At 35.5% G+C, this 26914-nt stretch overlaps 1 protein-coding gene across 5 annotated transcripts in view; it reads right to left on the bottom strand.

The window, feature by feature from the left end:
* ATR (ATR checkpoint kinase) overlaps nt 1-26914 on the bottom strand; it is a 103154-nt gene that overhangs the window by 62611 nt on the left and 13629 nt on the right. For 3 of the 5 annotated variants that reach the window (XM_079922927.1, XM_079922929.1, XM_079922930.1), the window contains 17 exons: nt 26708-26886; nt 25900-26091; nt 24352-24545; nt 23501-23650; nt 22570-22762; nt 22075-22337; nt 20357-20547; nt 20100-20200; nt 19274-19445; nt 18479-18649; nt 16687-16881; nt 14930-15115; nt 10065-10157; nt 8432-8562; nt 6880-7023; nt 4715-4808; nt 3602-3727 (listed from right to left, as the gene is read on the bottom strand). In XM_079922927.1, coding sequence (XP_079779053.1) covers nt 3602-3727; nt 4715-4808; nt 6880-7023; nt 8432-8562; nt 10065-10157; nt 14930-15115; nt 16687-16881; nt 18479-18649; nt 19274-19445; nt 20100-20200; nt 20357-20547; nt 22075-22337; nt 22570-22762; nt 23501-23650; nt 24352-24545; nt 25900-26091; nt 26708-26886 — 2775 coding nt within the window. The remainder of the gene's footprint in view (nt 1-3601; nt 3728-4714; nt 4809-6879; nt 7024-8431; nt 8563-10064; nt 10158-14929; nt 15116-16686; nt 16882-18478; nt 18650-19273; nt 19446-20099; nt 20201-20356; nt 20548-22074; nt 22338-22569; nt 22763-23500; nt 23651-24351; nt 24546-25899; nt 26092-26707; nt 26887-26914) is intronic. The other 2 variants (XM_079922931.1, XM_079922928.1) reach the window with 2 other exon arrangements.

The raw sequence follows: 26914 nt of genomic DNA, 5'->3' as shown, positions 1-26914 counted from the left end.
TTCTTTTTGAGAAACTCTATTTGTATGTGAAATCTTTGCCGAGCTTCTATTTCACCTACTTCTTTGATCCTTTGTACTCCTTTCTCTAATCTCATTTTTGTTCTCTTGATAATTCTTCTGCCTTTCGTCAATGCTCCTTACTAAAGTTTTAGTCATATATATTCTCCCCCCACAGTCCTTATAATTTAACCTTCATTTCTTCAATTTCTTCAGTTCAGTCACCTCTTGTTTCATATCTTGTTTTTTTATCCATTTCTCTGTTTAAATTTCTCACTTCTTTTTTTTTTTTTGGCCACGCCACACAGCTTGCAGGGTCTTAGCTCCCAGACCAGGGGTTCAACCTGGGCCCTCAGCAGTGAAAGTGTGGAGTCCTAACCACTGGACTGCCAGGAAATTCCCTTAATTCTTCTTTTATATCTGCAAATGCTTGCTTGAAATATTTAATTCAGGTTATAGTGCTAAGTCTAGTTTACTTATGCTTTATGATTGGTTTTGGGGGAGAAACTGTCATCAACCAAAGATTTCATTTTCTGTTTTTGTCTTACAGTAACTTTGTATATGTATAGAACATATATTTTTTTTTCTATTTATATTGTGGGCCCTTCATAATAGCTGTATGCAGTTAACAGTAAGGATTTTGTAGTAGCTTACAAGATTGTGATTTTGTAAGTCCTCTTTTCTGTCAGCATAGCTCAGTGTAGTTTTTTTCATAAGTAGCTTTTACTGGCAGGAGAGTAGTATGGGGAGGTATATCTTTGATTTTGTGGATTTCTTTTTATTTCTGCAGGACCCTTAAAATTCTCTCTCTTACTTTCTTCCTTCTGTTTACTACTCTCTCCAAAAAGTGCCTTCCCCTACCTATTCTTTTACTTCTCCCCAGAGATAATAGCTTCCAAAGACTGCAACCTTAGGATCTACACACTTTCAAGTACCTTCCCCATAACCAATTCTCTGATGTACCACATCTTAGACCAACTTTCAGTATCGTTGTACCTAGAGTGGGATCGTCTCGGTTGGTGATTTTGTCTTTGCTTTATCATCATCCATAGTTCCTTCAGTCCACTTTTTTTTCATAGGGTCTCCTCAGAATCTAACTGTTCTCAACACAAGCTTGTGGCATGAGCTCCAGAGATAGCTCTGCTGATTACATGTAATTTGAAGTTCATAGTATTCTCAGTCTCACAGTTATGTTGAAGGTGTGACTTACGTGTGGTTTTATTTGCTCTCCTTTTTGCTATTTATGACGTTTTGCAGGGTATACAGAGATTCACATTTAGACATTCACCATTATCCTAGGATAACTTGGAAGTCCCTAGCAGCTTTATTTTCAATGGGCTCATTCTCAGATTTGTAATTATTAGTAAATATATCTTTTTATTATTTATTCTGCATTGTCATCCAAGTTTATTTTGGTCTCAACACAAACAACTTGTCCTTCTGGGATTTAACCATAGGGATTCACTTCAACCTGAACAGCATCAATTTTCATAAAGTGGTTGTACGGTTGCTTAGTTTGATCTATAGCCTGATTTTTTTTGACACAGAAGTTAAATTTTTCTGCTATCCACTGAGCTTAGCTGTCCTCTATTCCTTCAAAAATGTATATTCCTCCTTAAAAGTAAGGAGTAGAAGCTGTCATTTCTTTAATGTCAATGATCCTCTGGTGACTACCCTAGAGTACAGCACTTTTGCAAGGTCAGTCCATCAAAGTAGTTACGCATCCAAGGCTACATTAGCCATCACCTTATTAACTGTCACACCATCTTTAAGTGTGCTTTATTACTACATTATACCAAATTATTTGTTTATACAGTTATACAACTTTAGATCTACTTTTAGATAAACACTGTCTTTCAACGCACTCCTAAAGTATCTTTTCCTTTCTCCGTGGCTAATATTTGAACTTTTAAAAGAATATCTTTTGTGTTTGTTCTTTCATGGACTCTCACAGCATCGCTACAAAGACTCTCTTGATCTCTAACCCTGTTATCTTACATCATTTTCCTACTCTGGTTATTGCTGTAGGTTCTTCTAGAGCTGCACTAAGATAGTCCAATAAGATAGCCACTATCCACATGCAGCTGTTTAAATTTAAATTAAGCAAAATTAAATAAAATATTCAGTTCTTCAATCATACATTTCAAGTGCTCCAGAGAGCCACATGTGGCTAGTGGCTGCAGTGCTTATATAGTGTAGGTGCAGAACATTTCCATCCTCACAGAAAATTCTTTTGGATAGCACTATTCAAGAACTTAACTGAACTGCTTTCAACTTTGATGTTACCTTCTTGCCATAGTTGGAAAAGAAACCATTTCCTTCTCTCTTTTTTCCTAGGTGTTTTGGGCCAGTATACTGACTGTATTATCTACTGATAATCTAGATCTACAGTTAGGAGGGTGTTAAACCTACAGTGAAGGAGATTCAAGGCTCCTCACATGTGGTAGGATCATCTCCATGTTGGCTGTTTCCCACACTGGTTACACAAGTGCACTGACTCTGAAGCATGTACTTGGTTACCATCATGTATATCTTTTGTCCTAAGTAAATGCTTCCTTCTATCATGAAAACAAATATAACACAGTTTTGCAATTCACTAACTCCTGAGGGTCTTAGGCTCTCATATCTTATCATATGGGTTCTTTTTCTTTTTTTTAAGATTTTTTTTTTTTTGCAGTACGCGGGCCTTTCACTGTTGTGGCCTCTCCCATTGTGGAGCGCAGGCTCAGCGGCCTCCGTGGCATGTGGGATCCTCCGGGACCGGGGCACGAACCCGTGTCCCCTGCATCAGCAGGCAGACTCTCAACCACTGCGCCACCAGGGAAGCCCTAAGATTTTTTTGATGTAGACCATTTTTAAAGTCTTTATTGAATTTGTTACAATATTGCTTCTGTTTTATGTTTTGGTTTTTTGGCTGCAAGGCATGTGGGATTTTAGCTCCCCAACCAGGGATTGAACCCGCACCCCATGCATTGGAAGGCGAAGTCTTAACTACTGGCCCACCAGGGAAGACCCATCATATGGGTTCTTGATATGCAAAAATGAATACCTCATTTAAAATTTTTCCACTTTATGATTTATAGTCTATAGTGATCTGGTATTTTAAATACCAGTTCTCACTCTTACCAAGGTTAGGGATAATCTACATTATGCTGACAAGGAAAAGAATAAAGTTCATGGTCCCATAAAAAAGGAAATTTAAAAATTCAGCTTCATTAAAACATTTAATTCGATCAAAATGTAAAATGGCATAATTACTGAAATTGTATATGAAAGATAGCTACAGGAAGTTATATGAGAAAACTCACAGAAACTGCTGCTGTACAAACACAAACAACCCTTCCTCAGGAAGATGCAGTAAACCTAAAATATAACTGCCAAATCATGACACTTCCAAAACAACAAAAAAATATGCAAAGCTCTTCAGCCTCAAAGGGTAACTCATGAATTACTGATTCTAAGTCATATCTGATAATCTTGGTAAAATAAAAATCACTTCTTTCATTGAACCTACTGAATCTCAAGCAAATACACCAATCGGTCATCTTTTCTTTAAACTTCCAACCTTTCTTTTCTATAGCTCTTTAATTATATCTTGGTATACCTGATTTTTATACAAGGTTTCCTTCAAGCTTGTAAGAGCATGAATACGAACATCTACATTTTCATGTTGAATTGCTTTCATTGATAGCTGAAGAGTTGTCTGAAGATCAGTACTCTCAGAGGTCTCCTATATAAAGAGCACAGAGAGATACACCTTATCAATTAACCACTTCAGGAACCATTTCAGAAGGCCTGTATTTCCTACATAGTTACCATTAAAGTAGTTAAACTGTACCCCAATTGAAAGCAGTTTTAAAAAATAATTTCTATCTCTTCCTTTGTATAGCACATGAACTTTTAGTAATTCTCAGGGAAAGGGATTTCATTCTAAAATCTTTAGATCTGGAGAAAAATTTTATTTCAACTAAAGACTTTACTTATCCAAAATAAATCCTTCTTGGTAAGAAAGGCAAGTTTCCCTTAATTTACAAAGGGCTACACAATAGCCTTGAACGAGGTCTACAGATTAAGCAGATAATTCACCCCTTATTTTGACTACTTACTTTCTTATGACTGATGATTTACCCAGTAAAAAAGCATATAAAGTCTTCAGAATCAATCTTGCGATCTGTAGTAAATACATCTGCTACTCTGACCCAAGGTCAGGTATCCCACTCCCTGCCCTAAAATTCTATGGAATCATCACTAATATTTTTATAATTTCAGAGAGTTCACTGAACTTCAGGATGTTGGAACTACATATGATTCCCCTTGTAAAGCTCAGAATCAGATCTGACACTTCCATAACATGGTTTGTAGCACAAAAAAATTGGAATCCTCCCACAGCTTTTTTTCTTTACTCAGAGTATGCAGCTACAGTCACTTCTTTTAGGGACTGTAAGGAAGAACATAGTGATCTGGGTAGTAAAGGCATAAGAACTGTATCCTTTGCTCTCTGTTCTATCTAATCCTATTACATCTTTGATCTAGATGAAAACTTCCTTCTAAAAATCATGGACTCAAGATAGGATTATCTAGTCATCAGAAATTAGTCATCAGAATATGACTATAATATCCTTAGATATGATTCTAAAGAATCTCTACTCAGTGCTCTGGAACTCAGGAATAATTTTATATCAATGATCTCCTAAACCATACATAAAAAATTAAATACCTTTCTGTATTCCTGTAGAACTGCTTTTATCTTTTTTAATTCTGGATGATCAGGTAAAAAATATATTTCATGAAGAAAATCTTGCACAGCATCCCTAATAGTTAGTTGGAAGAAAAAGAATTACTTGCCAAATATGAAATAAAAAAAAACACAAAGCAGAGGTTGAAACTAAGGCCAACTTAATTCACACTTGAAAGTGCTAGTTGACTGTTGACATGCAAATTATTTTTCCTAACCATGTCTAGGATTCTCAGGTAATAGTGACAAATAATCAAATCTAACAAAATCACCCTGTGGCAGTCTGCTACATTGGTGGCCCTGAATAATCTCTATGTCTTGGTATATACTCCTATGTGTAGTCACTTCACCTTCAATTTGGGCTACGTGTGTGACTTGCTTTAAAAAACAGAATGTGGCAGAAGAGATGTTGGGCCTATTTGGGGCCTAAGTGTTAAAAAGGTCTGGAAGCTTCTGGTTTTGTCCTCATGAGAGTCCTGAGTCACCATGTAAGAAGTCTGCCTACCATCAGAGACAGGTTACATGGAGACAGAGAGAAGCTCTGAGACTAAATGAAAGAGGGAGAAGCCCAGCCAAGTCTACCTGCTGGCTGACTGCAATGACCATTGGTAAGAACAGCCAAGGAACTGACCAGCTGAACCCAGCCCAGACTGCAAAATCATGAGTAAATAAAAATGCTTGTTGTTTTAAGACACTAGGTTTTGGAGTGGTTTATAATGCGGCAATACAAACCCAACTCCAAAACACAAATTCTCACAAAGATATACTAGAGAAAAATAAGTAAGTAATTCTTACTGAGGCTGCAATTTTTAACTTGCTTCAAATATAAAGCCCTAATATTTCTGGGTCCAAATAAAAGTGTTTCTAAATTCTAGTCTTCATTAACTCATGCAACAAACAGGTATTAAGTAACTACTGTGTGCTACTATTTGCTAGAAACTGGGGATGTAAAAATAAAGAAAGCTGCGGTAACTCCTTCACTCAGAGACCTTAAGGTCTTCTATCTGGCAGAGTGAAAGAGAATTTTTTTATTATATGAAAAGGCAGAGAAATAATTCCTCTAAAATAAACAGCAAAGATATGCTATTTGCTTAATAATCCAAAAGGTATTTAAAAAGTGATCTAGATCAGTGATTATATTGTTCCATTATGTACAAAATACCAAAAATAAGAGTATTTTAATTGGAAAAAACTCCATTAACCTTTTCTTCTGTATTTTCTCCCTGATTGAACAGTTACAGAAAATGATTAATGGAACTGCAACAGAATAAGGATAAGTAGGTAAATAAATAGTACTTAAATCCTAATTTTTCAGAAGTAACTATGACATACAACAGTATGTGTAAAAATGGACAAAAAAACTTTCAGTGTATAGAAAGACATTCCAGGCTAAAAAGCAGCCTGAGTGAAAAATAAAAATGGGAAGGAGTAATGTATATTCTTGCATTAGCAGTCTGGATTGGCTACAGTCTAATATCTGCTTTGAAAAATCTTGGGAAATGATTTTAAGAAATAAGATGTGGCCAGATTTTAGAAAACCTTGAATATCAAAATAAACAATTTGGAATTTATCAGCTAGGAAATGGAGAAACACAGAGTGTCTCTGTACGCTGAAATGATACAGATAAAGAGATGTTTTAAAATATGAACAATATGAAGAAACATAATAAAAGCTTAAAGGAAGGGAGGCTGGTTAATGCAATGAAGTAATAAGGGTTTCAACTAAGGTAAGCTGTAGAAAAAAAGTTATTAGCTCTCCTAATCGTTCTCATGCATTCAATTGTCTGCCTTTTAACTGTGAGAAGAAAGGTAATATTAGTCTCACCCCTTTCAAAATTGACGAAAAATAATTTTCAGTTATTGATGTACTAACTACTAAGCTTAAAATATAATAATAATAAAAGCCATGTCACAACTGAAAGAGCATCAGTTTGGTATGTACTGACTTAAAGCATGTCAATTACTTCTGTTTATTAACGGACTCTAAATTAAAAAGAATGTGAACAGTTCCACACTACCAACAGTAACCTTAATACCCTGAGACACAAAAATGCAGTAATAGAAAGCTGTTATCTTTATTAATTTCATTTAGACATAAAAATGCAGTAATAGAAAGCTGTTATCTTTATTAATTTCATTTACAATACCTGTTTTCAATTATGAGGTAGTGAAATATAGCTGCAGTTTCTTTAGGCTGGATGTGTATGAGAGGTAACAAAGCTACTATTACATGACTGAGAAGGGAGCCTAGATAAGCGTGATCCAGGCAACGAACAAAGCAGTCCCAAGCCCTATGTGAAAAAACAAAAGTTAAAAGTCACATCATTTTTATTCTTTGCAAAGCTCCATCAGTTAATTATTAGATGAACAAACAACGATACATACAAGCAAAAAGATTACAAGGCAGCTATAAAAATGGAATAAAGATCAGTACTGTATACTCAAATAGAATGATCTCTATAATACACTAAGTCAAAAAAAGCAAGGTGAAAAACAATGCTTATAATATGCTACCTTTTGGTGCAGGGTTAACATGAAAAAAAAAGTATCTGTGAGTAAGTGTGCATTTGCTTATACTTTTAGAAAGGGGGAGATTATACAAAAATTAATAAAAATAGACACATCTATTTTTAGCAATTCAGGAATGAAGGCTAGATTCTCTGAGTGTAACTTGTTACACAAATTTGAATTTGGGACAAAGTAAATGCTTTATATGATTTTTAAATTAAATAAAATAGAAGGAAAAAGCAACCTCTAAAAATTTTAAGCAAACTTAAACTGAACCTAATAATACCAAGTAGATGGCACAGCTATATAGGAAAGAATTCTTTCACATGACTTTAAAACATATTATTTTTTTTAATTCTTTCTAATATTCTTTTCCATTATGGTTTATCACAGGATTTTGAATATAGTAAAATATATTATTCTGACTGTACATCTCCAATAAAATATAGTCAAGAACAAAAAGAAACTTTCAGAAGCTTAAACTGCATTCAGTAGTTTTATTGTTAGCAGTATTACTGAAATTAAATTAAATTAGCAATCAGCTAAATCCTACACGCCAAAATCTCAGTGGCCTAAAAGAAATGTGGAGAGGAGACTTAAGGGACGAATCTGTTGTAAGAGTTACTTAGGGGGTCAAACAACAAAATGTGTGACATGTGCATCTTATGTGGATTCTAATTCAAGCAAACCAACATCTTTGGGAAAAAACATCTTTGAGACAATTGGGGAAAGCTGAATTTTAGATAATATTAAGGAATTCCTATTAGTTCTGCTAAGTATAATAATTTATGATGGTTATATATTTTTTAAAATGTCCTTATCCTCTAGATACATCTGAGGTATATTTAGAAGTACAATGATATGATACTGGGTTTTCTTTAAAACATTCCAAGTAACAATAAAAAAGGTAGAGGTGGAAAGATTAAATAAGATTAACAATATTGATAACTACTGAGGCTGGGAAACGGGTATATAGGGGTTCATTATATTATTCTATTTCCCAATGTATTAAAATACTTCACAGAAAAATGTTTTTAAAGAAGGAAACACATTCCCTTTTCAAAACAAATAGACTTTCTATCTTAACTATTTCTTATTTCTGGTTTGAACCCAAATTCCCTCAAAGAGATTAAGAAATCAAGTTAGTATTGGGAAATGCAAAAAATCTAATGAACTCAGGCAGTCATTTACCTGCAACACAATTCAGGAAAATCATCCTTGAATCGAAGGCCAGTTCTCAGTGTGGTCATCATCTTCACCCTCACAGAACTGACATGTTTGGGTCCCATTAATTTCATCAAAGACATCAAACTGTTCAAGGCCTATAAAATAAGCAGGGCTTCAAAATAAAGCCATAAAGAAGCTGGCAGGAGCAGATGAGCCCTAAGGACAAGTGCTTCCCACACTAATCTCAGAGTACCTATTCTCTGGCAACACAAGGTCTAATAAATGTTGGCAGTTTATTCTGTCCAAGTGCTTATGTAAGAGTTATAAATTGGAAAAACACGAGTTGAGTTCTTTTTTTTTTCCCCTCTTTGAAGGTGATTTGTTATTTTGGTTCTGGTGGTCCCCTTAAGCAGTAATTTTCAAATTTATTAAGAATCTAATACCTATTGTTTAATCTTCTTCATATCCATCCCAAACTGCTATGCAGCACATGCATTTTTGTCCTAATGGTACTAAATTCAACATGCTCTAATTTAGTAATAAAACAAATAGGTAACTAATGACATACTCAGAAAATAATACACACATTTGTATTGGTGTGGAATACAGAATCAGACTTGTATGAATAGCTCCAGATTCTAATGAAGGGGTAAAGAAACTCTCCAGTCAACCTTAACTATGTGCCAAAATACGCAAACTCTTTATGGTTTAAAACAAACTCTAGTATTCTTAGATTTGAGGTTATTCTCTCACTTGGGATAACAGTAAGAAAGATTTCACATAGATAGAAGTTATTTGGGGGATTAAGTTTACCAGTTGACATCAAAAGGACAAGTATTGGTTGCTGAAATTTTTAGAGGTTAATTAATTAAGAGAAGGGGAGTACAGACTGAAATAAAAGCTTCCATTCATGGGTTTTCATTATAATTTTACTGACTGAAGAGTGGAGACAAATAAAAAGGGAAATTTAATCAATACCTAAAATTCTATCCCAATCTACAGACAAACATTTCCAGGGGTGACCAATTGTGACAGCAATCATAAGGAAATTTCACTGTGCCAAATGCATTTAAACATACACTGACAAATACTGAAGTTACTTTACTTTCTGTAACTTAACATTTTTGGTATTCAAAAGCACCACGGGCATGACTCACATGAGACCAATTTGGGCCAATGCATTCAATAATGCAACTTCTGTTTGAGCTATCAGGGACTGCTGGTCTCTTTTCTTCCCACTGAGCTAGATGTTGTGACGACGTGAGCCTGAAGCCGTTAGGGCCATCACCTAGCACTTAAGTTAGAGCCAATCCAAAGGAATTTGAGCTAACTGATTAATTCTGAGAACACCGTGTCCAAAATCAAGCTATGCCCGAAGCTATATTATCCTCACACTTTTAGTTACAGAGCCAACAAATTCCTTTAAGCCAGTTTGGGTGAGTTTTCTGTCCCTTATAAACAAAAGAACAGTAAATGATATAATTTTTCTGTTTAGATTCCCCGAAAGCTTATGTGAGTTGTTCAGGAACACAGAATATCATGTGTTTGATTATTTTTCATCTTTGAATGTTTGCAGCTAGAAGGAGAAGGTCATGTCTCCTGCATATTCTATATGAATTCTGTTCTGGCACTTTGCAACTCAACTATCACCACCTACCATTTTCTTATCTTCAATGCCAACACTGGAGCTCAGTAACTGCATGTTAAAAAAGGCCAAGATGCCCAACAACTTGGGTTGCAAATAATCAGCCTAAGGGAAAAAAAAAACCCACATAAAAAAGGTACTACATAAGTTTTATACAGATCAAATTTCATAAATCAACAATTTATTTATATTATTTCTATTTTATCTAACTACATTAGAATATTGGAAATAAACAGTTGGTAAATTAAATTTTTCCCAAAGCATATATTTTCACATGTAATACTTTAAAAATTAGTGAAACTGATTTACAATCAAAATATGATTAAACAGTACTGTACAGTGAGAAAATCATAAGCTTTTGAATTACAGTTGAGCTACGGTGGGATTTTCAGGATCTGACTCATGTCAGCATCCAGAGTGGAGAGGATATTTATCTTAAGGAGAAGAAGAATAGAGAAAGACAAGTGAATGTCCTTATCTAGAGCATTTAGAGCTAAGGTGGAAAAAAAAAAAGTACTTGATTACGGAACAGGTACCCTGCCAGAATGAAGGTCTGACATAGAGGTCAATATCCACTGATGTAATAGTAATAAAGGGGTACAAGCCTTGGGCATCAACCATTACAGGTTAGGTATCACTGTCCATGGCACTTTGGGTCTCCTGAAGTGGACAGGGTTAATTCTTTCTTGAAAAAGGGTCCTAGAGGAGTGGGTATGGGCTTTAACTCAGCCAAACCTGGGTTTGAATCCCAGTTTTGACACTTCCTAGTATTTGATACTGGATAAGTTACTTAGCTCCTCTGGGTCTGTAAGATGGGACAATGAAAGCACCAACTGCATAGAGTTTGTTGTAGAGATTAAATAAGATATCGCGTGTTAAGTCCTTAGAATATAGTAAAGTGTTAAATAAACTTAAGTTAGTATTATTAAAAACTGGGAATGTGAGTACTCTGCAAAGAAGAATTTTCCCCTCTTTAAAAATCTTTATGTATAGGCAAGAAAAGGGACCAAAAAAAAAGGGGGGGTGCTGGGGAGAAGTAGCAATTAGAATATTTTCCAACTCCAGGAAAAGTTGCATTGTTTGGCATTGAGGCACCTAATTTAAGTATCTCTAGGTTACACACACTGCCAGGCTGGGGTCGGGGGGCAGTAAGAAGGGTGTGCACTACCTCACAGTAGAGAGGAAATTAGGTGTCCAACACGTTCTCCAGGTTAGATGTTGGGATAAACTTTTTTTCTCTTCCAAAGCACAGAGAATCATCAGTTTTACCAAAGCCTAAAATTACATTTAATTTACGAACTTCTGATTTGGATTAAGACTCAGCTTAGGTTTAATAAGCCATAATTCACTAATCGCATGGTTCCAGCCCATTCTTAAATGAAAAGCAGATATAGATGATACTCACATAGTCTGTGTCAACATTCTAATTTTAAAGCTCTTATATTTAGACAAATAGTTCGTTCATCTGCCACTCACCAAATATTTATTATGTATGCCTAGAATACTGTGCCAGGTGTACGAGATAAGCTCTCCCTACTTGCTTACATGGGACACTGATATGAGAAGAAGACATTAAACAAGTACGTACATAAGGTTGTGATAAGTGCTATAAAGAAATAAATGTGATCACATGAGAGAGAACTGGGATGAGGTGATCAGGAACTTAGATAGGGTGATCAGGAAACTCTGATATCTAAAGAATGAAAAAGATCCAGGATAATATTCCAAGTAAAGAAACTACGTATTGCAAAGGCTGTAAAGCAGGAAAAAAACTTGACATGTTTAAGAAACACAAACAAAACAATGCTGAAATACAGGGAGAAAGGAAGATAAAAGTTGCACAATATGGGGCCTCCCTGGTGGCGCAGTGGTTGAGAGTCCGCCTGCCGATGCAGGGGACGCGGGTTCGTGCCTGGGTCCAGGAAGATCCCACATGCCGCGGAGCGGCTGGGCCCGTGAGCCATGGCCGCTGAGCCCACGCATCCAGAGCCTGTGCTCCGCAATGGGAGAGGCCACAACAGTGAGAGGCCTGCGTACCGCAAAAAAAAAAAAAAGTTGCACAATATGATGGTGGAAAGATATACAGACCACGTACAGCCTTATAAGAGCAATGAAAACAATAGAAGGAATTTAGGCAGGAGATAATGTGAGTATAAGTTGTAAGAAGAGTACTTCAAATGCTGTGTAAATAACTGATTAAAGATGCAGGAAAGGAAGAGCAATAGGAGAGAACTGTTAGGAGGTTTTTACAGTATTCCTAGAGAAAGATGACAGTCACTTGTATAAGGGTGGTGGCGGCAGAGATGGAAAGATATATTTTGGGGCTAGACTTGGAAGGCCTTGTTGATACTCAATTTTAAAGGATATAAGAAATGAAGGGCTCATGAATACCTTCCAGGTTTTGAAGCAACTGAGCTTCTAGGTAGACACTGGTACCATCTCCTGAGAAGGGAAGACTGTGAGAGAAACAGGTTAAAGGGAAAATAAAGATTTTTTAACGGACATGTAATGTTCGGAATTGAGATGTTTAAAAGATGGACATATAGAGATTACAAAGAGAAAGCTGGACAGTCTCTATCTGTCATCTTCCCTCATCCTCAGATCCATTCTCTGCTCTTTCCTGCCTTGCTATGTGCCTAGGAGGCTAACCAGATTTCATCACTCAAGATATCTTTCCCTCTGTCTTCCCACTAAATTCAGTCAACAGGAGGCACCAACAAGGGAACAAAGGGCAGGAGGAGAGCATGTGGTATTTATACTTCCTGTTCTCTCTGCATTGTGAGGTGGCCCTGGCAGTGGTTATATACAATGAGAGCCCTTCCCCCGCACCATGATTCTAGCTCTCAACCAGGCTCTGGTAATGCCATTTCTTCCTGCCCAGGACTAAGGGGAGCATATGTTTTCTGCCGTTTCTAGTCCCTGGGCTCCTTAACATTCCATGCTGGTTTTCTTAACCTTGCCCATATCAATGAAAATAGTCCCTTCATTAAATTCTTTTCAGTGAAACATTTTTGCGTATTCCATCCGTTTCCTGCCAGGACCTAACTTGCATAAGCCCAAAAGTCCAAAGCTCAAGAGAGGCCTGGACTAGAATTTCCACTATGAAATCATCAAAACGTAAATCATATTACAGGACCAGATGAATTCAGATTCTTTCTCATTTAAAGAGAGAATATTTACAGAGAAAAAGACCCAATTACACAGTACTGAATCAATCTAACATTTAGAGGATAAAGTAGATAAAGTAAAGATTAAGAATGAGTGGACAGGGCTTCTCTGGTGGCGCAGTGATTGAGAGTCCGCCTGCCGGTGCAGGGGACACAGGTTCATGCCCCGGTCCGGGAGGATCCCACATGCCGCGGAGCGGCTGGGCCCGTGAGCCATGGCCGCTGAGCCTGTGCATCCGGAGCCTGTGCTCTGCAACGGGAGAGGCCACAACAGTGAGAGGCCCGTGTACCGTTAAAAAAAAAAAAAAAAAAATGAGTGGACAAAAAAAAGAAAAAAAAAAGAATGAGTGGACAATCAACAGATGAATGGATAAAGATGTGGTACATATATACAATGGAATCCTACTCAGCCATAAAAAAGAATGAAATAATACCATTTGTAGCAACATGGATGAACCAAGGGATTATCATACTATGTGAATACTATGTGAAATAAGTCAGAAAGAGAAAGACAAATACCATATGCTATCACTTACATGTGGAATCTAAAATACGACACAAATGAACTTTATCGACCAAACAGAAACAGACTCACAGACATAGAGAACAGACCTGTGGTTGCCAAGGGGGAGGGGGTGGGGGAGGGATAGATTGAGAGTTTGGGATTAGCAGATATAAACTATTATATATAGAATGGATAAACAACAAGGTCCTACTGTATAGCACAGGGAACTATATTCAGTATTCTGTAATAAACCATAATGGAAAGGACTATGAAAAAGAATATATGTATGTTAACTGAATCACTTTGCTATACAGCAGAAATTAACACATTGTAAATCAACTATACTTCAATAAAATAAATTTTAAAAAAAAGAATGAGTAGACAGTGAAGCAAAAAGAAAATCAAGAAAATGCAGTGTCACAGATGCCACATAAGAAAGGATGGTCAGTTGTACTGAATGCTACTGGAAGCCGAATAAGATAGGAAAAGAGAAGTGACCATTAGATGTGATAGCAGGAAGACTGCTTTTGACCTTAAGATGAGAATTTCAGTAGAATATTTAGAACAGAGTCAGGCTAGAATAAGCTAAAGAATGAATGGGAAATGAGAAAGCAGAGATAGAAACCTCTCAAGATATTTTGCTGATAGTCAAAATATCAGCAAAATATCAGCAAAATTTGAGTCTCTTGAAAGAATGAAAGCAATCAAAAGAAAAAATAGTAAGCCTCCGGATTTATGTTTTTTCAGGTGAAGAAATAAAATAGTAAGATGATTTCAGATACGAATTTAAGACAAGGAAAGAAAAAGGAATAACATATTTTCTAACTTAACTTAAATCTAACAATGGATTTAAATATAGTTAGAAGTGATAAAGTTAGCATGTCATGCCACGGAAGGGGTAGCGTGGGGAGCTACAAACGCACTCTAATCTACAGTGAAAAAGTGGTGAAGAAAAATGAACATTTTTACCCAATGAAAAAATAAAATCTAAGATCATATGAAAATGCATATTTTTCAATGCTAATATATATGCTGTGACCATGTAATTTAAATCATCAGCCTTTTCAAAATAAAAATCCCAATTGAAAATTTAAATAAATCTCTAACATTTGGAAAATATATAAAACACCTGTTTCTCCAATTTCATAATTAAGCCACAAAAAGGAGAAAAACCAAGCAAAAAACCCATACAACATATTCCTTACCATTAGTTCGGGTGACGTGATATCTCTTGGGCCCTGATATGGATCATCACTAGATGCAAATGAGGCAAGTATTGACAAACCATTGAAAACCTGTTGATAGTGTTCTCCAATACGTAGCAATAATTCATTATGCAGTCCTTGGAAATCTTGTCTCAACAGGCTCCCGAGTTCAATTTCTGTTTCATTCTAACCCAAAGACACATTTCAGAAAGTTAAGAAACAAGTTTTTTTTTTCTCCATACTAGTATCTTGGAAATAAGTATACTGATTTTAATACACTATTAGTTAATCAGGAGCTCTAGATCAGGTGACAAGAATTACTAATGATATAAAAAAAGTCATTGGAAAAGGATTCTGACCTTGATTTCTCCTGGTAGGTCTGCCATGGGCTACAGGTAATGAAAATAAGTGATCAGACTTTATTTTGAAATAAAATTTTAAAAACGGACTCTAGTTTTCTATAAAGGTTCAAAATGTCATTCACTCATTATTCATGGAAATGTAACCCTGACAGGAAAATCAGTGGCTCAGAGCACAGTCTTTCTGGTCAGACTGCTGATATCTAAATTCCAGCTTTATCATTTATTAGTTGTGCTGTGACTTAGACAAGTAACCTAATCTGACCTTTCTCTGCCTTAGTTTTCTCATCTATCAAATGGAAAAATAGTACTTTTATCTCACTGGGTAACTGTGAGGAGTTATCCAAGTGAAATGATCCATAAAAATTGTTTAGTAAAATTTCTGGCATGTAGTAAGAAGTACTGAAATGTTATTATCATTCCACCTTTACAATAAAGATTTTCTTTCTCAAAATGAATAAATACACTCAATATTCAAAAAGTCTCATGTGGAAAGAGATCCATAGCTGGCATATCATGAAATATGTGAAATAAATTAACATCAGAGAAAAAGAGTAGAGTTACATATGCATATCTGATAGGTTCTCTTGTTCCCATACAGCCTCTTATTGCTTAGATACTGTTGCTACTATAACACCAAAAAAAGAAACACAAGCTATAATTTTAAATTTGAAAACTAGCAAGAAACTGGGCCAAACTGTAATCAGAGCACTAAGTAACTAAACTCAGGGCTGACACTGTACTACAGTTGAAGGATACTGCCTCTTCCAATAGATGTAATCACTTGCATATCATTAGTCATTTTACAGCTCCAATCAATTAATAAATTCTAAAATGAAATTAGCTGGGACTTCCCTGGTGGTCCAGTGGGAAGGACTCCATGCTCTCAATGCAGGGGTCCCAGGTTTGATCCCTGGTCGGGGAACTAGATCCGACATGCATGCCACAACTAAGAGTCCGTGTGCTGTAAATAAGAAGCCCACATGCCACAACTAAGAAGTCTGCATGCTGCAACTAGGAAGTCTGCATGCCACAGTGAAGATCCCGCATGCCCCAACTAAGACCCGGCACAGCCAAAATAAAAATAAATAAATAAATAAAATTAAAAAAAAAAAAATGAAATTAGCTGAGAATCTGATCCATGAATGGATGACTACCTATCATATACCATTATGGTAAAACAAAGAATATAACAAAAGAATAATTCTATTTAATACTCTCCTTGGCCCAGGGCAAAGCTTATTTACGTACCATTTGAACTTATATTACCCTAGGATAGACTATAAACTACAGATAGACTATAAACTACTCACTCTATTTCCTATAAGAATGTCACAACAGCTTTCCTATAATGCTAATTTAAACAAAAGAGTAAAATATAAACAAATATTCAATTACCTTTAGATAATGAAGGGCACGTTCTAATTCATCCTTGGAACAGGAACAGACCAAATGGGAAAAAATATACTTGAAATTATTTATTAAAATCTCTCTACGATTGACATTTAATTGTTTTCCTAAAGTTCGAATGAGAGCAGAAGCTGCAGGGCTTGCTTTGGCAGCAAGGTCAGGTAGCAGAACTTGTAACGTTCTCTGAAAAAGAAACACTACAATTACTAAAAAGTACATTTGTCCAGGTGATAAAATATTCATATAAGCTATGTTCAAAAATAATTTAAAATGCCACACAAATTTGGAGTCCACATACAACGTATCTGAATTCAGATATACCATTTATTCATTCAACACATATTTAACGAGCATCTATTACGATTCAGGCACTTCAGATACAGCAGTGAAAAAATAGACAAGGTCCCTGATGGCACAGAGTTTACACTGCAGAAGGGGAGAGACAGACAATAAATAAGCTAATGTACAAGTAGCAAAGAAAATAATTTCTCATGAGTATGTGTTAAAATGTACTCATGCTCTTAAGGCAGTGGTTCCAAGCCTGATTTACTATTTGAGCTAACTATAGTATTTAGACAATAAGCAAGAGTAGCCATAAATACAATATTTTAAATTTTTTAAATTAAAAAGTTGATGCTGCAATATTAAAGAAAACCTTTTTAACACACCCACCATTCCAACATGGCAACAAATCTACTTTGATTTTGGTCTGTTTCCTTTAAGATCTCGTTCATAAAATAATACACAAAATTCCAAACATAAAATGGTTGATCTTTCATTTATTATGTATCTAATGAACAACTACTACATGTCAGCCACTATCCTAGGCACCGAAGATGTGACAGCAAATAACACTCAGGCCCTGCCCTCAGAGACACTTAAACCTTATTTCTGTTATGCCTTTCAACTTAATATTAATCCTGTAAGACTGTTATGACATTATAAGGTAGTTTCTCTAAAGTATTTATAATTATTATGTTAAGGTACATAATATTCTAGGACCTAAATATTAGACACCTAGTTTCTTCTCTGGGTTTTGTCTATTTGCTACTTGGAAAATGTTGCAATAAACATCTGTGCTTTGGGGCTCCCAGATGGAACTACTGAGGGAAAAAGTAAGAATATCTTTGTGGTCCTTAGTGTATAGTATCATATTTCCTTCTAGGATTTGTCCAATTTACATGCAATTTAACTTTGTTAAAATATGATAATACTGTAGAGAAACATTCTGCATGGATCACTATTATAATATTAACTAAGAAAAATAAACTTTGCCTTCAGGAAAACATAAGAAGATAATCTACACCATCCATCTTTCAAACCTCAGCCCCACTAATGACTTTTCAAAGGCTTCCCAAACTACTCCATACTACAAACTCTATCATCTGAATTCACAGGTCATCTACAGCACTAGTTTGTACTATATTACTCCAACTCCTTAGGGGTAGGTAAGATCATATTAGACTTTCCATTACCAATGGAACCAATCATAGCACTAAAGACATAAGGGCTCAGTAAACTGAACTAATTAGCATTAATTAAATAGTATGAACCTTTCAAGATAACTAACTCTATAGAGCAATGACTCAAATCAACACGTATTTCACTTTTATAACATAAGTAATATTATCATATCAAAGTCAAAGGAAAACATGCAAATTTGAAAATCTATGGTCTACATTGTACTTGCCAGATTTTCTTTAAAAAAAATCTAGAATGGAATAAACACAAAATATTAAATTGAAAACCTCAATTAAGTCAACTATACTTTGCAACTTACAGTAAGGAAACGATTAAGATCAGGAAAGTCAAAAACATTGGCAATTTCAGACAAGGTATTTAAAGCCATTTCTCTCTGGTGAGCCACATCTTGTTTCCGCATCTCAGCATTCTGGCATGGAGTACTAGGAAGCACTGTCATCTGACTGGAGTGGAGGGATTCTACCAAAAACTAAAGCAAAATGATTTATTAGTTTTCACACAAGGAAGAACATTTAACTAATATGTTTTAAGTTAACATAAAGGACAGTATTGGACAGTGTTCTAAACATATTACCTAAATCAGTTCATTTAATTTTTGTAACAACCTTAATGAGGTAGATTGTGCATATACTCCCTTTTACAGATGAAGTAACCAGGCTTAGTTAAGAAACTTGAATATCTTGCTAAGGATTACACCACTAACACAGTGCAAAGCCTGTGTTTAACATATCCTTACTTTTCAGCCTTGAATCAACCTTTTTTTTTTAAAACAAAGTGCCTTATCCATAATATCAAGGCATAAAAAAGTTTATTATCACTAAAAGAAAGGCTAATACAGAAAGGCTTCTCTTAACAGATTAACAATAGAGAGTAATAATTATTATAAGATTTTTCCCCTCTCCCATTTATAAACAATATCTTCAGACCAAGATACGAAAATATAAAATTGATGAGATTTAGATTCTTTTAAATAAACCATTTTTAAAAATACCTCTTTTTTAAAGCAAGAAAAGTAAAACATATATGTGTTCTTTTTTTTAACTTTTGCAAAGTAATTCTATTTCCTATAGTCAAGGCCAATGCTGACTCTCACCTGACAGATGGGTTTCTTATACTGGTTGAAAAAGTTTTGCAGTTTAACACTTTTAGCTGCAACCAGAGCTCTAATTTCTGTGTATGCTGCTCCAGAGACAGATGCTGACTTGGATAATAAACAATGCAATAAGTGCAAGAGTGCAAAAGGTACCAAATCCCCTTTTGCTGCCCTAAAATTATTAAAAAAAAAAAAAGTTACCATCAATGTTTTGAAAATAAATGGAAATCCACAAATAAATGCATACTGATATCACACTTCTTCCTATAACATTACATCTCTCCTAACACCATTTCTTGTTTTTTTAATACTTGAAAATCTTTTATTAGTCACCTCTTAAGCTTCTCTGCAACAAAAATGTACACAAATTAGAATTTTAACTGTTTTATGTTCTTGATTCTTTTTTTTTTTAACATCTTTATTGGGGTATAATTGCTTTACAATGGTGTGTTAGTTTCTGCTATATAACAAAGTGAATCAGTTATACATATACATATGTTCCCATATCTCTTCCCTGTTGCATCTCCCTCCCTCTCACCCTCCTTATCCCACCTCTCCAGGCGGTCACAAAGCACTGAGCTGATATCCCTGTGCTATGCAGCTGCTTCCCACTAGCTATCTACCTTACGTTTGTTAGTGTATATATGTCCATGCCTCTCTCTCGCTTTGTCACAGCTCACCCTTCCCCCTCCCCATATCCTCAAGTCCGTTCTCCAGTAGGTCTGTGTCTTTATTCCTGTTCCTATCACCATTTCTAACAGCAGGCAAACAATAAAGGAAAATGGCCAAAATAAATAAGGAAGTATACAAAAGCTGCCAAACATACCTTCCAATATCCCCTGTTGTAAGAATCAAGGTATCCTTCAACTCATTATTTCTTGAGATCTGAGCATGTGTATATGCTTCCTTCATTCTTAAGACAAAAAGCTAGACCAATAAAATTAACTAGTTAAATTTTTAAAGTCAGGTTTATGAAAACACAAAAAAATAAAATTTAAATAAAATAAAATTTTAATAAAATAAAATAAATAAAATAAAAATAAAGTAAAATAAAATTTTAAATTTACAATAAAAATCATCAACCTCTTTTATAAATCCATCTTCAGCATCCAAGGATTCCAATATATGCTTGATATTTCCACTAAAAGCCACTCTAACATCCTTGTCTGGATCTTCCATTAAATTTAATAAAGTTCCAAGAACCATTTTTACATCTGTTTCATCTTCTCTAAAATCAAGGTGCTTACAAAGATGATACAGATTATCTATGAAAGCTAAAGGGCAAAAGCATAAAATACTTAATTTAACACAGTAAACAGAAAAGTTTTACTATAAAAATACTGTCAATAAATAACATACTACAAGGAATGCTAAGTTGTCTAATAAAGTCAATATTTAATGTTTAAATTTGTAAAGCACACAGAATTGTGGAGGATTAAAACGAATAAATACTGAATACTTATAAAACTGAATACTTACAAATTTAAATTTACTTTTACTTAATAAAAGTTATACATAATTTAAATCTAAAATAAATTCTAGAATTTTTTAAAGTTTTAAAATGACTAGTCACTTAGATTTTGTAGATCATTATATTACTGGGATAGATTTAAAAGCACATTTCACTAATTTAAAGAACTGTGAATTAAGGGCAAGCTTAGCCTTACTGTTAATCTTACTTTGTTTTTACAGATTTATTTATTATTTATTTATTTTATTTATTTTTGGCTGCGTCAGGTCTTAGTTGCGGCATGCGGGATCTTTCATTGCAGTGCTCGGGCTCTTCGCTGTGGTGCACAGGCTTCTCTCTAGTTGTGGCATACGGGTTTTCTCTCTCTAGTTGTTGCGCGCAGGCTCCAGGAAGCACAAGCTCAGTAGCTGTGGCACAGGGGCTTAGTTGCCCCGCGGGTGTGGGATCTTAGTTCCCTGACCAGGGATTGAACCTGCGTGCCCTACACTGTAAGGCGGGTTTTCTACCACTGGATCACCAGGGCAGTCCCTGTTAATCTTATATTACATTACATTACATTACTAGATTTAGGGAGTCCTAGAAATCACCTGTCATACATTGTTTTGAAAACTTGAGGGCAAGTTGTAATTTATTACACAAACAAAGCAATCTTCCAAGTATGTGTATACATCTCATGCTCCCAACAAATCCATACACCATTACCATCGGAAAGCAGCAAAGATACAATCCATACTCCTCAGCTGGGCAAAGTATCTAACTATTTGAAGTTTTAAGGTCCAAAGTAGTGGCAGGGGACACATTAACAAGGTCCCTGGGATCACTGAAGAGGATACAGAATACTGAAACTCACAATATTGAAACAAACATCAGGTATGCCCCATTATACTGTCAAATCACAAAAGCATTTAGAAAATCTAAAAATTATTTCCATTGTTAGTTCTGTGATACAGTCTAATACCAGACATCCCTTTTATGAATGATCATTACCTAAGCATTGACTCTATCAAGCAAGTCTAATTTTTTAAGGCTTTAGCCTAATTCCACCACTGATTTTAAAAACAGAGCTTAAATAGTTGTTTTTTTTTTTTTTTTGTGGTATGTGGGCCTCTCACTGTTGTGGCCTCTCCCGTTGTGGAGCACAGGCTCCGGACGCGCAGGCTCAACGGCCATGGGTCACGGGCCCAGCCGCTCTGCAGCATGTGGGATCTTCCCGAACCGGGGCACAAACCCGTGTCCCCTGCATCGGTAGGCAGACTCTCAACCACTGCACCACTAGGGAAGCCCTTAAATAGGTTTTAAAATATTAAATAAATCATAAAAAACCACTCACCAAGTTTCACAGGACTAGGTAATTTTTTTTTCAGTAGGAAAAGGAATGGCTTGCAAACAGACACTTTTAGTCGAGAAGATGAACATTCATGTTGAGAAGTGACTTTTAGGCTCTTACATAAGAGGTCAATACGTCTATGTTCAGAGAAAGGCTCTGATAAAGAACTTGTCAAATAAAACATGCCATGAAGTGTACAGACAAGCTGACCAAGTATAGATGCAAATTCTTTCTTGACAATGTCAGAATCATCTTTGACTTTATCTCTATGGGGAAAAAAACAAAAAGTACTAAACCTTCTTGCTTAATTTTGTGGTCTAAATAGTCTTGTTTAATTTGAGGCAAAAGTACTGGTAAAACAAAAGGTAGAAGGAAAAAATTTTTAATTCTAAAACTAAAAGCAATGTTTGTTCTATATACCCAGCAATAAACATAAATTTGCATATATGATATCTGTCCAATCAAGTTGTATATTCAAATTAAAATATTAATACATACATAAGAATCTTGGGAACTCTGTTATAAGAATTCTGCTGCTGTAATAAGATAAAAAATCCATTAATACAACTTGTCCGGATTACTTCATGGGAGCTCTGCAGGGCCCAGCTGTAAACTGCGGTTCTCCACTCAAGGTATATTCTTCTTGGAAAAAGAGTTAGAAGAAATACGCATCGTGACTGTGCCTGTGGTGCTGAAAAAATTAAGTCTATTAATCAAGATTTCTAAGTGTTAATTTTATACACACACACACACACACACACACACATATATTTATTCTCTGTTGTAAAGTCAAATAACATTTAAAATACATATAGTATTTAATTAAAAGCTCCTTTTCCAAAAATAAAGCATGTGCACTGAAAAAGGTCTATGCCCAATCTTACTAGATAATCATGGAAATCCAAATTGAAACACCCATCAGATAGCAAAAAACATATGTTTGTTTAGGTAGTTATGTCTCTGACATTCTTTCTTTCTTTTTTTTTTTAGCCGCACTGCGTGGCTTGTGGGATTTTAGCTACCTGACCAGGGATCGAACCTGGGCCTTCTGCAGTGAGAGCACAGAGTCCTAACCACTGGACGGCCAAGGAATTCCCTCTTTTTTTTTTTTAAGATAACAAAATTTTAAAATTTGACAATGCCAAGTGCCTGTGAGGATATGAAACAACAGGAACTCACATATTCTGCTAACAGAAATATAAACTGGAATGACATCTTTGAAGAACAATGTTGGCAGAATAGAGTTGAGGATGTACAAATCCTACAATTTACTCCTTTCTATACATCTAACTCCTTCTTTTTAAATTATTAAAAAATGTACCTTCTCTTCTAATTATTGAAAAAATAGAAATGATAAGTGTTAGAAGTCCTATATAGAGATAAATGAAAAGAAAACAAATCACACATAAAGAATTTTGTGACCACTTACAGTAGCTATCTGAAATCCTCTGGCTTACTGTTAGAAGGCTGGTGGCAAATGTGGTCAACTTTAAAGAGCCATCAGAATGGGAACAAATCCACGGAAGCGAGAGCATTCCACATAAGTCTTCCAGGATATGATCTTCAAATGAAGTTTTTACTACAGAAATACACAATAGGTGATTAATTATACCTTTTCTTTAATCATATTTACCTGTGTCTTCTTTCAATAAAAAAAAGACATTCTAAACATCTTTTACAAGTGGAATTACAGCAAACATTCAATAAACAGGGGTTCTTAACACAGAGATGATGTTCTGAGGTCTGTGAATTCAAAGGAATTAAATGTGACTTTATAAAAATATGCATTTACGGGGGCTTCCCTGGTGGCGCAGTGGTTGGGAGTCCGCCTGCCGATGCAGGGGACACGGGTTTGTGCCCTGGTCCGGGAGGATCCCAGCCGCGGAGCGGCTGGGCCCGTGAGCCATGGCTGCTGAGCCTGCGCGTCCGGAGCCTGTGCTCCACAATGGGAGAGGCCACAACAGTGAGAGGCCCGCGTACCGCAAAAAAAAAAAAAAAATGCATTTATATGTTTTTTAGGAGAAGAAGCATAGCATTCTTCAGATTCTCAAATCAAAAATTTTAAAGTTATAGTTTCTATTGACTGAAAAAGAATAAATCAAAATGTTAGACAAATAAATTTAGAACTTACAAATTACTCAGCTTAATAGAACTAAAGTCAAGAAAAAACTTTTGGGTAGTCCCAACAATTGCATATTTAAGCCTTAGGCAAAAGAGAAAACCTATTCTATACTGATTACCTTTTAAGGTTATTCTGATCTATTGGGTTTTTGTACTCACCTTGAATATACATCAAAGCATCATATATTTTTACCACTTTGTCAATAATTGCCTCCAGGTCAGGTTTCTGAACAGATTCTAACAAAGTCCTGCAGCTCTTAAGCACTTTTGTGTAAAAATCCAAAGACATCCAAGTTATCACTACTGAAGGTTTCTTCTTACATTTCTGTTCACAGTCCTTGAAATCACAGTAGCTGCAGTTAAAACATTTTTTAAGACATAGAATTAAAATGAATTTTGTTATAGTCAAAACTAGTACCGTAGTAAGCCAAAAGAAACTTTGAGTATGGGACTTCCCTGGTGGTGCAGTGGTTAAGAATCCGCCTGCCAATGCAGGGGATACGGGTTCAAGCCCTGGTCCGGGAAGATCCCACATGGTGCAGAGCAACTAAGCCCGTGCGCCACAACTACTGAGCCTGCACTCAAGAGCTCTCAAGCCACAACTATTGAGCCCACATGCCACAACTACTGAAGGCCACGCGCCTAGAGCCTGTGCTCCGCAACAAGAGAAGCCACTGCAATGAGAAGCCTGCGCACCGCAAGGAAGAGTAGCCCTGGCTCGCTGTAACTAGAGAAAGCCTGTGCGCAGCAGAAGACCCAATGCAGCCAAATATAAATAAACTAATTTAAAAAAATTGTGAGTATGAAACTAACCTATAACTTTAAACTAATTCAAAGTAAATGTGCATATTAATGAATGTATCATTATTATTTTAAGTTTAATCCCTTTATGCCTAAATCACTCAGGATTTGGTAAAGCTAATCTATGATACCTAAATGTGACACCACCAGGCTTTAAAATAACAGAAGATACGCCTGTGTAAACCGTTTCTTAATTATATGAGAAAGGCAGACTTCAACCTAATTAGCTATTCCTTCAAGTTATCTCAAATTCCAAATTTAATGCAATCTGAATTAATATAGTTTCTTTAAAATCTCCTTCATAACTTTGTATTAGCTAGTTAAGAGTCAGAAAATACAGAATAAATGATTATGTAAAAAATTAACCAGGAGTGTTGGTCTATAATGTGGCAGTAAAAATAAGACTAAATATTCAGAGGGGGTTCACACTTTGTTTCTTCTGATAATTAGCCTATATTAAGAATGCTAAACTGAAAATATACCTCTAACGAGTTTTAAATTCCTACTTTTATGATCAAAGGGCAAAGTTCTCTTGACGAAACGTTTGGCTAGAAGAGCACTGGCTTCTGAGTTGTATAAAAATGTGTTCTACTTTTCTGCCCAGGAAAGTTAGTTTAGGCTTCAGACAAAAACGAGCTTCAATTCCTCTGAGCCTCAATTTCTAGTGTGTAAAGTGGACATGATAGCATTTACTTCATTCACAGAACTGTTGTAAAGATTAAATAAGATATGTACAGTACCTAACACAGTATCTGGCATTTAGCAGGTGCTCAAAAAAAAAGTTTCTATTTCACTGAAATGTTTGTGTTCTAAGGTCACAAAAATCAAGTGAATAAAGAGGTCTTCTAAAACAATAAATTCAAATTTATTACACAAAACCCACCCAGAAAATACAAGTTGTTTTACCAGTCCATGTTTTGATGAGAACAATGAACAGTACACAGAGCAGTCAGTTGTAGGATGACAGCGATTCCTTCTAAAGTCTCAATAACAGGATTCTTCAGGTTATTGAATTCAAGGAAAACCTGAAGGGACTCAGCCTTCTGTATCAGTGCACTCCATAATATGCTCTTTTTGTTCATATCCACATGTTTAGTTCTGTAATTAATTATAACCAGAGTATAAAGATATTCATATTCATATGAACTTACCTAATTTTGCTCACATATGAAAAATATTTAAAACAAAAGATAGCATGTAATGGCAACTACTGAAATTTTTTTTTTTTTTGGCCACACTGTGCGGCTTCTGGGATCTTAGTTCCCCAATCAAGGACTGAACCTGGGCCACGGCAGTGAAAGCGCCGAGTCCTAACCACTGGACTGCCAGGGACCCTACAACTATTGAAATTTAAAACAACTTTTATAGTTGGCTGAAGCATGGGAATTCTTTGGCTACATTACAAAAAAATAGTTTGTTAACATTTTTTAAATTGCTTATAGATGTAAAGTCTCAGAGATTTTTCATGTATTAAAAAGTTAAATTAGGCAAGTAAAGACTTAAAAAGTCTTTTAAGTAACCATATTTAGCCATGAAATCTCTTATACTAGAATAGACTACAAGCACTATTAAGATATTTTAAGCATTCCTTTGACTACCTATAGAAAGAACAAATGTTCTTTGTGTATTTAAGTCAAAGCACTTACGTAAAAATGATTTTTAAGTGACTAAAGTTTTATTAAGTGGCTAAATACAAACTGAATGAAGGTCATACTCCTCTGTCTGTTTTGGTGCTCTTTTGGAAGAGTTAAGAGATGAGCTGAGTCGACGCCTTTTGGGTGACAGTCCATCGCTATTACTGCTGAGGTTTTCCTGTTGAATTTGGCACTGAACCTCCTCAATGATTTCCATACTTTCCATTTTTAAGGCTGCATAAAGTGGGCCCAACAAATACTGAGAAAGCAAAAATAATTTAAAAAAC

Source organism: Stenella coeruleoalba (genome assembly GCF_951394435.1).
Source record: "Stenella coeruleoalba genome assembly, chromosome: 5".
In the NCBI taxonomy this organism is placed as follows: domain Eukaryota; kingdom Metazoa; phylum Chordata; class Mammalia; order Artiodactyla; family Delphinidae; genus Stenella; species Stenella coeruleoalba.
Note: the sequence above shows the minus strand (reverse complement) of the source record. Positions and strands in the feature narration are given on the sequence as shown.